This window comes from Paroedura picta, chromosome 8 (assembly GCF_049243985.1).
Source record: "Paroedura picta isolate Pp20150507F chromosome 8, Ppicta_v3.0, whole genome shotgun sequence".
Lineage (NCBI taxonomy): Eukaryota > Metazoa > Chordata > Lepidosauria > Squamata > Gekkonidae > Paroedura > Paroedura picta.
Genome location: NC_135376.1, coordinates 68,741,134 through 68,756,536, shown reverse-complemented (window position 1 = coordinate 68,756,536; position 15,403 = coordinate 68,741,134). Strand labels below are relative to the sequence as shown.

Below are 15,403 nucleotides of genomic sequence, written 5' to 3'. Positions count from 1 at the left end.
CCAAATCATCCCAGCCCACTGCTGGATGTCCATTCCCTTTGCTTGGTTCCCAGCCCTGCAACTGCAAAAGTGGCCCTAGGTAAGCCCTTAAACCATTTTCCCATTGTACAAATTTCACTAACAGTGGGAAAATGTGGAGCTGATTGAAATGCAGATCTGAAATGCACCACCTATAGTATCCTGGCACCTCAGCAGAGGGTGTTTGTTGCTGGGTCACAGAATTTGGCCCTTAGGTAGGCATTTTCATCTATCCCTGGCTGGACATTCAGCCTTCATGCTTCCCAAAAGAAGAACAAAAACATGTCAAGCCTCCCTCCTCCTCTGGGAAAATGTAGAAGCACTGGATTATGTATTAGGTGGGAATATAATATAAAATATAATTGGGTGGCTTGTGTACCCCTAGAAGGCAAGTAATTCATAAACTAATCATAATTTCAAAAACTCCTTTAGCCTCCCAGTTAACTTGCACCTAACCTGGACAAGTGACTCCCAATTTCTGTACGTTGATGTATCTTTGTATAATGTTTGGATTTTATTTCACCTGGCTTATTTCTAAAGGAATTCTCATATAAATGAAATCAGCATTTATCTGGCTGTTTAAATGACTTACAGATGGATTCAAGCTGTATTCTTTGGTTTATATTTTAATAACTGCAGTAAATATTTGTTTAAGCCATTGGCCATGAAAAACAAAATCACAGCTTAAACAATAATTTTAAAAACCTGAATTCATTCTGTACTATATGCTCTATACAGAAGTTCAACGAGATCTTTCATCAAATTAAAGCTGGCTGTTCGTATGTTCACTCCTGTTCAGTCTTTCCATGCGACATTCTAAATGACAGAGTTCTGTGTTTTGGGTCTTGACTGATTATCGCTTTCTTTATAAAAAAAAAGAAGATTAAAAGATTTTGATTGAAACAAAACCAACCAAAAAGATAACAGGAAAGGGGAGAGAGGTTAGAGAAGCAGTATTTATTTTGCAATGCTAGTTGCATAGCCTGGTAACTTTTTTCAGCTGTCTAGCCTAATAGCTATCATTTTCTGAGAGCTATTTCCCTGTGGCAGTTTACTTTCTTCCCTACTCAATAAAGACAGTGAAATGATATGACTAAAACTGTCTATTAGCATTACTAATGCTGTTTGAATGTGTGAAATGGGGGTATGACTCATTTCTCTCGTTTTCTTCACACTTGCAACACAAAAATACTATTAATCGCCACTGCTCAGTAGTTTGCAGACCTTTCTTCAAGAGCTCAAGAAACAAAACCAAAGCAAAGGCAAATCTCAGAGCTACAGTTTCTATCATTCTTCGCTGCAAGATGTTATTGGTAATGTGAGAATTCAGTGGGCATGATGAACCCCTTTGCATGCAAGAGCTTCACTTTTCCTTATATTTTGTATTGAATGTAAAGCTAGAGAGGTCATACAGATGTCAGGACAAAGGCAGTTCTAAAAGAATTGGCTAACCAGTAGGGATGCCAGTCTCCAGATGGGACTTAGGGATCCCCTGGAATTACAACTCATGTTTAGATTGCAGAGATCTGTTCCTGGAGAAAATGGATGCTTTGGAGAGTGGACTTTATGGATATAGCAGTCAGAACATGACACTTGATTTATCCCAATTTTTTACATCTATCCTGGCATCCAAAATCAAATCCATCGTGTGGCCTGCCTGATTAGTGGGACCAGCAACAAATTCCAAGAACCTTCGCTCCACCATGGAGGGTACTAGGTCTGAATTTGAACTGGAGGGGGGCTCATTGGTATGGACATTGAAGTCTTCCAGGATAAGTATCCTAGGGAACTGGAATGCCCAAGCAGTGGCTGCCTTCAATAAATTTGACAGAGCATCTGCCTGGGTGTTTTATTCAGAAGAGAAATAACTGTGTTCTTCATCAGAAAGCAAGCAAGGAGGAAGCATGTTCAAAGGATCAGGAAGTTTCCAGTTGAACCAATTAAACATAGAATGAGATCATTTGAAAAAAATACCAGGAAGTTCTAAATATGCTAATTATACATACAGTGCCCACTGTAGATATTCTTCATGTATGTTGTTGAATCATTCACACTACAGATCTTGCATATTCCAACACAAATTTCCAGTAGTTTCCCAGTCTGTATCTGACAGGCCTACACTATGAATTTTGTTTGTTGTTGCAGGAGGAGGGGGCGGCGGGCAGCGGCTCCTATTCGGCAGAGGGGGTGGGGGGGAAAACTCTCTCCAGCTGTGACTGCCTTGTTTGCCTGCCGCCCGGCTCACCTTTGCCTCCTCTCTGGCCAGCTAGCGTCCTGCTTGAGCAAAGTGGGGAGCACTGCACAAGCCCCGCCCCGGAGCCCGGGGACCTGCCCAGGGGCCTCCAGAGCCTGGCCTGCCTGCTGGGCTGCTGCGTGGCATCCAAAATTTTTTTTTAAATAATTTTAAAAAATCAGGACATTAGGAGAACGTCGCGGGACGTGGGCAAATGCCCCAAAGTCGGGATGGGCCCATCAAAATCGGTCTATCTGATCACTATAAACATGGGAGGACTTTGGAACTGAAATTATGAGAATGAGTGTGGGGGGGGGGAAACCACTCTCGAGGAAAGAACTCTCAAGGAAAGAACAACATTCAAGAAAAGAAAGGGAGACAGGTGGGAGTAAAGGTAAAGGTATCCCCTGTCAAGGACCGGGTCATGTCTGACCCTTGGGGTGACGCCCTCTAGCATTTTCATGGCAGACTCACTATGGGGTGGTTTGCCAGTGCCTTCCCTAGTCATTACTGTTTACCCCCCAGCAAGCTGGGGACTCATTTTACCAACCTCGGAAAGATGGAAGGCTGAGTCAACCTTGAGCTGGCTGCTGGGATTGAAATCCCAGCCTCGTGGGCAGACAGCTTCAGACAGCGTTTCTGCTGCCTTACCACCCTGCGCCACAAGAGACTCTAGAAGTGGGAGTAAGGGAGATAAATATTTTACCAAATTGGTAGACTGAAAGAATTAAACAAATAATGGAAGTTAGGATGGAAAAGAGAAAGAGTAGAAGCAGAGAAGAAGATGGGTAAAACCATCTATGCAAGATATGACACAAGCAGGATTTTAGACAGGGGCCCACAATCTTGTTGCACTTTTGGGTATTATAATTTTGAAAAACAGTAATGAGCTGGGTCACCACAAAATGGCTGCTGTGAGTTGGTGTGTGACCAATCACAAAATGGCTACCATGGGGAAGGGCTGGCTTCAGTCACAAAATGTTAGAAGACTTCTCCTGTAATATACCGTTTATGCACTGGAGGTTTCATGCTGGGCTGCAGGCTGGAGTTTTAGTCATGGCAGGTTGCCCCACCTATTCCTGCACCCACATGGAGGAGCATTTTGTCTGGTGTGCCTCATCCGGCCCCGATTTGTGCTCCTGTACAGGAGCTGGGGCAGTGAAGTTCCCAGTGCATAAACGGTCATAGAGGCAGTCATTTATGAATAGACTGTTGGTAGAAAAGTGATGCCTCTACTGAAGCATTTCGTAATCTAATAGATGGGAGGAAATCCAGGACCGGCTGTCTGATTTTGAGCTGAGATTCTCTGGAGAAGAAACAAGTGGATGTTGGGAAATACACTAGTTGGCACATATCAGCTCCTCGGGGGGGGGGGGGGGGTCACTGACTTCTACTGACATTAGGAAGAACAGGGAAACATTTTTCAATATTAAAACAACAAACATTAGTCCCAAAATGGTCACAAGTGGGGCAAGAAAACCCACAAGGATTCTGAGCTGAATTAGCAAGACTGAATTAGCAAGCACAAGGGAAAGAGATTTGGAGGGAAAGGAAGCAGACAAGTCAATGGCAAATGCTTCACCACAGACTAAGTCATTTTTTTCGCCTTTCAGAATCTGTTAGTTACTGACTCTTGGTGGTGTTTTTTTTTTTTAAATGTGTTCTAAGGCCCAATTGTCATGTCAGCTGAATAATGATAGAGCAAGATGATGATAAATGATGGACAGGTATGACCAACTGAACTATTGTTGCACTGAGAGTGTTTGAGATCCTACCGGTCCAAGAGTCTGACAAAGAATGATGAGGTCAGCACAGACTGAGTGTTCCAGGAGTTTTCCCAGGACATATTCTGTGCCCTGCAGTACAGCGTTCCACTATAAATCCTCAGATAAAGCATAGCATAAATAATGCATCCTATTTTAGGTAAAGCATCATGTATTTTAGACCAGTTGAAAAAAAAATTACTGTCTAGTACTAGTGCAATATTTTAGGACGAGCCATCTCTGTTTCTGTATGAACTATCTTCTGATAATTGCATTCATAAAATATTTTGATATTGTAGGATATGATCCAAGAATTCAGCTGATACACTGCATCTGAAACACTGTTTTTAGAACACCATTTTTGTAAAAAAAACCCATAAGATCTTTCCAACCTTTCAGCGTATTCATATAAGCATCATATCCTGCTGCAATCTATAAGCAATTTAGGTAGGATGTATTGCATATCATATTGAATATTTATAGTATTGAATATTTATAGAAATTGAACATCAAAAGGTTCAGCATTTGGGAATTGCAAGCTATAAATAATGAATAAGAAGCAGCATTAGAATACAATGGTAAAAAAAAAAGGTTACAAAATCTGTATTTTGGTCTCTGGCCAGGACATTTGAACAGACTTTGAGAGCATAATCTGGTGTTAACATCTTTTTTGAAGTTACTAAAAGGAATGAACACAATTCCAGGAGATCTAACCTTCAATCATCCATGGAGAGAACTTGATGCCCTAGGGGGATGCATTAAGGATTCTAAATAGGTTATGTTTGTCGAACTTTCCAAAGGGCTGTACATTTAGTCCAGAGATACAGCCTTTAACTTTACTTTCTGTTTCTGTTTTCTGGTCACATATCTGGTTAATGCAGGCATTAAATCTTGCAGGCATGTGATTTGCCGTTAGTTCCTTTTCTTACACTTCAAGGGGTTGGAGGGTTACAACAAACTGATAGTTTACCTGGAGGCAAGAGCAGAAATGGAAGTCCAGTCTTCCCCTCTGTAAGCACTTGAACTCTATATGAGCATGAAAATTACCAAATGGTTTGCAAGGTTTTGACAGATTGTCACGCTCTGTGAAAAGGGTGTCCGTGTCTTTCCATTAGTGAACTCTTTGTAGATGCTGGGGGGGGGGGCAGACAGTTCCTCAGAACTGCAGGAGAATATAGTAGTGGCAGAATATGATATTCTCTGAGCTGTGTCAAAACAGATAATTAGTTTGGATTTGGTTTTAGCTGATACTCCTGCAATAATGCTTTAAGAAAATGCTTTGATGGAGGTACTCTCCCACAGCTATAAAAAGACTTAGTGTTTAGATAGTAGAATTTCAAATGCCCAAATTGTGCATACGCATTAAGATTCCTTACCCTGTAAGATAAGTTAGTATTACTAGGACAAAAATCTGAAAGTATAGATGCAAGTCAGTCCAGGGTAGAGAACTTTTTGTAGACTGTACAAATACTTTTGGGTATTTACTAAGTATAACGAGTTGCATAAGACTTTGTGCCCTTCATAAGTAACATGTAAGAGTAACTACCCTAACACAAATGGCAACATATATTGGATTTGGTGTCTTGCATTGGCCTGGAGCAGGTGTTCCCAACATTGTGCCCATCAATGCCTTTCCTGGTACTTACGAAGTGTTTTTTGAAAGATGGGGCACTTGACCAGCAGGACTTCTGATTGGCCAGTGGAGTTCTGATTGGCTGTGTAGAAATATCTTCACTGTGTGACTGAAGGTAAGCTATATGTATTGAAGACAATATTTTAAAACAGTGGTTCCCAAACTTATCTGGGCTACCGCCCCCTTTCCAGAAAAAAATATTACTTAGCGCCCCCTGGAAATTAATTTTTTTAATTTTAATAGTTATTCATCACCCCCAAATGCACCTGTGGCCCATCACCGCCCCCCTGGATTGCTGCAGCACCCACCAGGGGGCAGTAGCTCCCACTTTGGTAATCACTGTTTTAAAACAAGTCTGGCAATTTCAAAAGGCATCCTGCTTGAAATGTTTCAGAGTTACTCTCAGAATTACATATAACCTAAATCCTTGATATTTTGTGGTTGGCTTTGCTTCCTACAGCAGCTATTTTGTAGTTGCATCTACCACCCTGTGTCAGAATTCCAATGGTTCATATAGGATGAAAAATGATGGGGAGCCCCAGTGCGCAGACATTTAGTTACTGAGCACACTGAAAGGCTACCATTGCTATAATTTGGCGTTTCAATGGCATGCATCTTCTATCACATCAACTGGTGGCCCTTTCTGAAAATTTATAAACCAGATCTGGTTGCAGAGCCCTTTTGGAATATACTTATCAAAGATAGTGGCTTCTCTGTTGGTGGCCTGTGAAATAGAAGGTGATCTTGATGAACGTCAAACTTGCAGGCAGATATTATGTCTTGTTCCTTCATTGGCCCTGATCAAGACTATGGTCCGGGATTAACAGAGTTGGTAGTATTCATCTGTCAGTGAAGTAAATGGCTGTTATTGCACATGCATTCTGATAACTCTGTACCCAGCTATGGAATGGTTCTGGTAACAGTAACAGCAAGATGCCATGCACAGCAGAACATCACAGCAGAACATAACAAAGTAGAGGCCAATGCTTGATTGATATGCTGAGACCAACCAGCATTTTGGTAGCTTTCTGAGTGATGCTTCCTAGTTAATATATCATGATTTTGCATCTGGTACTGAATCAAGCTGATGGGACACTATCATTGCAGAGGAGAGCCTAAGCAGAGAATCCCAATTTGTATTGACTCCCACACATGAAACAGACTACATACTAGTAGCCATCACTCAGATGCAGGATTTTCCCTCCATATTTTTATTTCCTTTCTGGCTGAGCAGACCATTTATTTTCTTCTTTTCTGAAGATAAGTGGCTGTCCCAGCCTGTCACTTTATTGTATTTTTTTTATTTCTCAGCTCAGGAAGCTGAGGGAAGAGACAAGACCCATCTCATTAACAAACATCTGAAAATGACACATGACTGTTCAAAAACAAACAAGATATTTTATTCAATGTAAAGGCAAAAAGGTCAGGTGAAATCAAGGGTGAAATATCTTGCATAAATCTATAATGAACTCTGTGGTAATTTAGTATTTTGACAAACTACATTTCACATATTTCCAGCAGTTGAGAGTTTTAAAGCTTTTAACAGAATCTCAGAATCTTTGAGATGAGAGGCTTTGGTTTCAGTATTTCCTAAATGCTCCAGTATACTTTCTTGAGTTAAACCAAATCTTCAGGTTTCAGGTGTTGCAGACGAATGCTGCAAATACCATGGACAGCCAAAGTTACCAACAAGATAGTTTTGGAGAGGAGCAAACCAACTATGTCATTAGAAGTCAAGATATTACGGCTAAAACTCGCTTACTTTGGACACATCATATGATCAAACTTGCTTAAAAAATCATTAATGCTCGGCATGGTCAGTGGCAAAAGGAAACGTGGTTGCCAAAGGATCCGTTGGCTCGACACGATCAAAGCTGATACTGGGATGGCCACAAACCAACTAAAAGAAGCAGTCAGAGACAGGGATGCATGGCCAAGACTTTCCTACAGAATCGCCAAGGGTCAGACACAACTGAACAGATGACATCATTATCAGGTTTCAAAAGGCAGAAATACAATATCAAGTACCCAAATTCCTTCTCTGAACACACCAGTAATCATTCCACTCTTTAGAATCATTTCTCTTATCAACTGGGCAGAGAATTTCTTCCCTCTACTAGAAGGTCTATTTCTTTGCCTGGCCCAAATTGGGGTCATCACTCTTCCTCCCACCCCTCCTTGCTAGCCTTCTCAGTTGAGATTTGGAAGAGGTTTTCAGTAAGCTATCAATCAAATTGCTCTCTGACAGCCTCTGCGCTCTCATATTATTTTTGGATTCTTGGAATAATTAGAATCTAAGAGTTTTTAAGAAGTTGCTTAGATGGCTAGAACAGAACTAGCAACAAAAACTGGACAAAGTTGTGAGAACACACTACAGATCCCAGTTGAAGGCCTATTAGGTGGCAGTGAAAGCACTGAAAAAAGATTATTTTGCCACCTCCATTGCGTCCACTAGCTTGCAGCTAGCTCAGTTATTCAATTTGATTTAACAACTGACCACTTCTTTGGTATGCCCTAAAACCGATACTGATTTGGCTCTCATCTGTGATTCATTTGCAAAAGTTTTTGTGGACAAAGTATCCAAGCTCTACCTGGAGTTGGCTGCTGATTTTAATAATGGGATGGGGGCTCTGCTTGCACCATCTGGTTCTTTTTAGACTCTTTTGGGCCTGCTCACCCTTGCAGATGTTGACTGTGAAACCAACTACCTGCTCCTTAGATCTTTCTTCCTCGTGGCTGGTAAAATCATGCTATGCAATGATAAGTGGCCCTTTGAGACATATTATTAATTTGTCTCTCACACAGGGCTGTTTCTCCAGCTCCCTTAAGGAGGTGATTGTTAGACCTTTGCTAAAGAAACTCTCCTTAGATAATAGGCAGCTGGCCAATTACTACCCAGTGTCTAATCTACCTTTTCTGGGGAAGGTAATTGAGCGAACAGCAGCCAAATAGCTCCTGATTTTCCTGGATGCGACATCTGCCCTGGACCCTTTTCATTTGGGCATCAGGGACTGAGACAGCACTGGTTGTTTCCATTGACAATTTCTGTTTACATTCCAATAAATATCATCTCAGTGCCTAGATGCAGTAGACAGTGGTTAAGGGGGAGCTGGCTGAAGTTGATTCCATTCAAGATGGAGGTCATATGTCTATGAAAGACTAAATGGTAGCTGGAGGGTCACTCCCAAGACACTCAATAGGATTTTTAAATCATATGTATTAGTTTTATTGGTTTTATGGGATATATTGGGTTTTTATCTTGAATTGTAACCCACCTCAAGCTTCTGGGGGGAGGCGGGTAATATATAAATATAAATATAAATATAAATATAAATATAAATATAAATATAAATATAAATATAAATATAAATATAAATATAAATATAAATATAAATATAAATATAAATATAAATATAAATATAAATATAAATATAAATATAAATATAAATATAAATATAAATATAAATATAAATATAAATATAAATATAAAATTGAGAAAAGAAGACCCATGAGCAGGAGAGCTAGTATCAAGCCCTGGTCTGAAAAGATTGGTCCGTAAGAGGGAGGGATGGAAGAAGGATACAAAAAACTTGTGGTAAAAACACTGAAATGTAGACAAGTGAGCAATAAGACCAGAGGAGAAGCTCAGGGCATTATAAATGTATAAGAACTTTTGCCAAGGTAAATTGACCGTTATTCTAACATAACTCATTATTTTCAAGTTAGTTTAGTAACGTTCTCTAGAGCAGTGGTCCCCCGGTGCCGGTCCATGGATCAGTCGGTACTGGGCCGCGGCTCCTCCTTGTCCTCCCTGGCTGCTGCCTCAGGGGCTGCCCTGCCACTGCTGCTGCTGGCTCACCTTTGGTGCTCTCCAGTGGCTGCCATGGCTGGGGCTCCCCCTTGGCGCGGCACTGCACAGCTACTGCTGGCAGCGCCCCCCAGCGGGCAACGGGAAGTCAGGGGCGCCAGCGGGAAAGCAAGTGGAGCAGGGGCTCAGGCACCGGCAGTGACATCCCTCAGCAAAAGACTACCCCCCCCACCGGGCCTCAGTAAAATTGTCAAGCATTGACCGGTCCCCGGTGATAAAAAGGTTGGGGACCACTGCTCTAGAGCACCACCAAACGTTTTTTTTAGGCCTCTCCCAACTCTACCTGCAACTTCATGTTATTTTTAGAGTTCTAGTGTCTGTCCTGCACCATCTCCTTCTGCTCCTGATTTCCAGGTAAACATGTCTGGACTTATTTTTTTTAATGGAAAAAATTTCAAGAGAGGTTTCTTTTTCTCAAAAAATCACTCGGGAGATGACAAGTGCCCAGAGTGATTTTTCTGACAAGCTTGAGTTGTAACTTCATATTTGTCGGCTGTTCCTCTCTGTTGAAAATGTTACCTGAACTAAACTTGAGTGGCTGCAAAGTGAGATGAATGAACTAGGAGGCAGGAGAAATCCTGCCATAAAATTCTTGCAACAAACACCACTACAAAACAGATGAAGTGAGCATGTACTTGGCTCCGGATCTTATCAAGCTTATGACTGATACCCATCGCCCCAGTATAGCCCAGTGAAAGTCTCTGTGAGTAACACTTGCTTGATGAGGATGTCAGAGATATACATCCAGCTGCCAAGGTTCGCATAGCCAGACGTGAGCCCTATCTGTTTTGTAAAACTGACAGAATGCCTCTGGAACTAGTATGGGCCTCCCTGTGTATATGCTTGCCCCTTGCCACCTTGGAGTGTAAAGTAATCAGAAAACAGACATTATTTTTTCAAGCAATATTTAGAAGAATTGTTTTGTATACCCCGCTTTGCACTACCCATAACAGACACCTGTGAGGTTGGTGGGGCTGAGAGAGCTCTGACAGAACTGTGCCAGAACATCCCTAAAAGAACTATGACTAGCTCAAGGTCACCCAGCTGGCTGCATGTGGAGGAGTGGGGAATGAAACCCGGCTCTTCAGATTAGAGGCTGCCATTCTTAAGGACTACCAAGATGGCTCTCCATTTCATAGTGGAAACATGTATGCTTGTTGTATGGATGCCATCCACTGACAGAACAACAGCAACAAAAATATTGTGGGACTGTCTGGCCTAAGCTTTCATGAACTAGTGTGTTTTTTAAAAAGTCAAATCCATGAACTGTGTCCTCAGTCAGGAGAAATATACACAAGGGAGAAGAGAAAAGAATTGTAAACAAGGGAGTCAAAAGGTGATGGCATGCGAGCATTTCAGGCCATGACATTTCTGTGTAAAGTTCAGGTGTCATTGACAGGATGCACATGTCTCATGAGTCCTGTTCAGACCTGGATAGCCCTGGTAAACCCAGTCCTATCAGATCTTAGAAGCTAAAAGGGCTGCCCCGGTTAGGTCTAAGAAGGGTTACCTCCAAGGAATATCCGGGCAGGCAATGGCAAATCACCTCTGAACTTCTCTTGCTTGGCTGCCAGACAATCTAGAATCTCTTGACTACATAATGCACATGCCATACAACAAATAAACAAACAAACAGGCTTAGAGGGGAGGAAAAGACATAGGCTCCTCAAGCAGGGCAAAAGCTGGGGTATAAACATAAATAAACATAAAAATAAAATGAATAAAGTTGCTGGCACAGATATCATGTGTACTGAGAGGATGTCATGCAATGCTCCTCATGTGTGTGGGCTCTGAGGTACCAAGACTGAAAATATGTGTTGCCACTTTCAGATCAGAAGAATCGTGTACCCTCTCTTGGTATCTTTGATTGCAGCTCGGGGAATGGGATTTTCCCATACATGGTACACTGATTCTATCCCTGTACTTGATCCTCTACTGTTCTGTAGTGACTCACTTTTCCAGGTGTTCAAGTGTCTTTGATTAGCAGTCTCTCAGCCCTCAAGGCTGCAATTTTGAACCAACAATGACCAATGCTGCCCAGAATTTGGGAGTGTTTGGAATAGAAAGAAAGGCCCTGGGTCATTCCTATGGAGGAAGGAAGAACCTTGTTCTTTCCTCTAAGACTATTTGTCCCATAATTCATTTTTATTCTCTTTTCAGAAGCAGGTAGAGATCATTTTCTCGTCACTGAAATACAAATAAATGTGCTTAGAATTTCCCGTCCTTCGGAGATGCTCCATTGTTAAAGCCAAAACAGAAAAGGCCTTCATTTATTCCTTCTGAAAGAAACATTTGAATTGCTGGCATTTCATGTTTGTAGAGAAGAAAGAGAATAAATTACCTGTACCCAGACATTCTTTATTTTTTGTAATTAAAATGTCCATCAAAATTTAAACCAGAACATTAGACAGTGACAAGGCAGCTAAGCTTATCAGAAATTACTGCCTTGTATTAATAAAACACGTCTAGATCTGTACCTCAACTGCAATTTTCCTTACAGAAGACTAATGCCTTGTTTTTTAGGATTAAACAAACCAAAAAAAAGGCAACACCACAATTTACCCAGAAGATCTGCATTATCTAGTTTGAATAAGAGATGAAAAACATCAAGCACTTTAAATTATTGCATAACAAAGAACGACGACAGACCTCATAAAAGAAATAAGAGATTACATTTTGATTATGTTTTAGGAAACACTGCTATCATTTTATTCCACAAGACATTTTTTTAAGTGTGTGTGTGTGTGTGGGGGGGGGGAACTCACTTTGAAAGTAGGATTTGAGAGTCTCAGTGGAAATTGTATGGTTTTATTTTGCCTTGCTTGTTTGTTATCGACAGGGAAAAGAAGAAGGGACACGATGTAGACTTTTTGATTACCATTCCCGGAGCAAGGCAGGAAGATGAACTCTTACACCAAGTGATTGACGTCTGGAAAAAGCAGGTTGGACAAATTGTCTTAAGATCACTGCATTCAGCACTCTCAGAATGCAACGATTAACTTATGTAGATACAGAATGCTTTGTCTGTTCCAATCAACACCTCAGAAGCTGTTTTTCCATCTCACAGTGGCTTGTGTTAATTTGTGAGGGGTGCTAAACAATCTGCTTTTCTTGCTATTCCCCAGCCACAGTGACAAAAAAGCTCTCTTGCTTGCCAGAATGACCAGGGGGAAACTGTCCTTTACAGGTTGATACACGGTAATTCTCACCCTGAAATTTATTTCCTAAGCAAAATCCAATAGTGTAACAGTATGTCCATGACTCTAGTTGCTGGCATTTTATCAAAACACCTCAAGTAACTGAATGGGGAGGAGGGAAACTCCTTATAATCTATAAATCAGCTAAGCTCAGCAATATATGGGCCAATACATGTGTTAGGTTACAAGGAGAAGTCACTGAAAATACAAGGTAGGGAATCAGTCTGTAGGAATGAAGCAATAGTGCTATCTGAGGGAGATGGGATTAACATGATACAATAATGTCACAGCATTCTTTTTCCTTTTAATGGTTTTAACCAATGTGTGCCCCTTTCTCACAATAGTCATCCCATGGTGATAGAAACTGCCTGAGAACATGACGTTACCCTGGAAAGAGTGAGACCATTGGTCTATCAAAGTCAGTACTGCCTGCTCTGACTGGTGGTGGCTCTTCAGGGTCCAAGGCAGAGGTCTCTCAAATCACTTACTACCTGATCGTTTTTAATTGGCCACAGAATGAACTGGAGCCTTCTTCATGCAAAGCAAAATGGTCCACCTCTGAATCACAGCCCTTCTACCTGGGTGCTTTTTTCATATGGGAGTTGTCCATGTAAATCTGCTCACTGCACATTTTTGCTTCCATTGTAAGTATTTTTCTCCATGATGCTCTTTAAGGCATACCAAATGTTTAAGGCATACAAATCTACCCCATGCATTGGAAAATGGCACAAAGAATTTTCACTATGGTGGCAACCAAATTTAGCCACTACCCAATTTGGTTTGGGACCTAAAGGTTTTTCCTTGGTTGAAAAAAAAATCTGGACCTCAGTTTACCAATCTGGGAGCAAGACAGGAAGACAAAGACATGTGTTTAAGATGAAAATGTTTGTTGGGTGGCTGGTTGGCTTGCTTCAGCTACAACTACTGTGGCAGTCAGACAATCAATTTAAAAAGGGATTTCAAAACAGCAGCAGTGTTAGGTTTTTACTTAGTCAGTCAGACAGTGGCAGCTTTAAGGCTAGCCAAGTTCATTCCCCCATAAGCTGTTTTGAGTCAGACCTCACTTCTTCAGATGTTTAATGGGATTATAATATGAACAGTATAATAGTATGCATTTGAAAAAGTGAAATCTGACGCATAAAACTTTATGCTGAAATAAATCTGATTAATCATAAAGTGCTACTTAATTTCTTTTCTGCAATATAAAAACAAGCAGTAAAGCTACCAAACCAAGAGATGGGCATGAACTGGGAAAATACAGGTCATATTGGTTCATGGTTTGTGGCGTGCATGGTTCATTTTTTAAATGCTAGAACTGACTCAATTTGACCATTTACGCACTGGGAAATTCACTGCTTCAGTTCCCACGCATGAGCACAAACTGGGGGAAGATGAGGTGCACCAGGCCAAATGCTCCCCCGTGTGGGTGCAGGAAGAGGTGGGGCAACCTGCCATGACTAAAACTGCAGCCCGGCATGAAACCTCCTGTGTGTAAACGGTCTTTATGAAGTTTGTGACACAGTGTGACTCTAGTGTTCTAGAGACACCAAACTCACGTAAGATCTCTTGATGACTCTCCTTTATCTGCCCTCCACGTTTGGTGATGATGGGATTTATAGAGTATATGCTACCACCACCCTCCCCAAGATTGAGTCTTGAAGAAACTGCATTCTGGAAAAATGTCAGACACAGGTTCAGGAGGTTTAGAGGCATCGTATAGAATTGACCCCATGCAAGCTAGAGATACCAAACTCACAGCATCTTCCTGACTGACTCTCTTTTACCTCTCCAAGTTTGGTGAAAATTGGCTTTATGGGGCTCTGAGTTATAGCCATTCAAAGACGGTGCCCCATCCATTATTTATACTGAAGGAAAAAACAGCAAAAATAAGCAAACAGAAAAGCGAGGTCAGTAGAAGCCCAGCAAAACATAATCAAAGTCCCTAAGAAAATGAAGGGGAGGGCATTTCGGAAGGCCTCACAGAATTAGTGTCCCCGTGATGCTATAAACCTGAAAGGACTAAGATCAAGCCAGGAAAGTGTTTTTGTTTGGGGGGGGATATATCAGACACAGGCTCAAATATGTGTAGAATGAACTGCCTGCAAGCCACACACACCAAGTATAGGAAATCTCACCCTGATGCTCATTCATCTACAATATTTCCAAGTTGGCAATAGATTATATTTCTGGGGTCCCAATTACAGATCCCCTCCCCCCCCCAAAAAAAAGGTCTCTCCAGTTCTCTCTCTGGAAAAGAAAGTTGCAGTTACATGAGCCTATGGAATGGCTCAGGAGCAAGCCAGTGACATGAAACTCAAACTTCACCTGCCCAGGCCTCCCCCCAGCCAGACACTGGAAACAAGGCAAATCTTTCCCCTGTACTTGCAGCCCCACAAGTCTCCAAAGACAGGTTCTGAAGGACAGAAAAGTAGACCTTCCCAGAATTTCTTTTTCTTCTTTGCCTTCCATCCTTTGAATTCATTTAAAATAAGCATAGGCCTGGAGCCACTGGAATGTTTTTGTGGATGGAAGGATTTCCACCTATGAAACTGAACTTTAATGTCCTCTCTTTTCCTCTGCAATCCAAAACGTCCCCTATCCTGAGGAGCAACATTTTACTGGACACTTTGGGTTGGGGGAAAGTTATGCTTCATGGATGGAAAGCGTTCCATCTTCACAAATGCTTTGAGG

The 15,403-nt window shown here is 41.5% G+C and overlaps 1 protein-coding gene across 1 annotated transcript in view; it reads left to right on the top strand.

Annotated features, from left to right (window-relative positions):
• DNTT (DNA nucleotidylexotransferase) overlaps nt 1-15,403 on the top strand; it is a 106,686-nt gene that overhangs the window by 54,170 nt on the left and 37,113 nt on the right. The window contains exon 8 of the mRNA XM_077350952.1: nt 12,355-12,457. Coding sequence (XP_077207067.1) covers nt 12,355-12,457 — 103 coding nt within the window. The remainder of the gene's footprint in view (nt 1-12,354; nt 12,458-15,403) is intronic.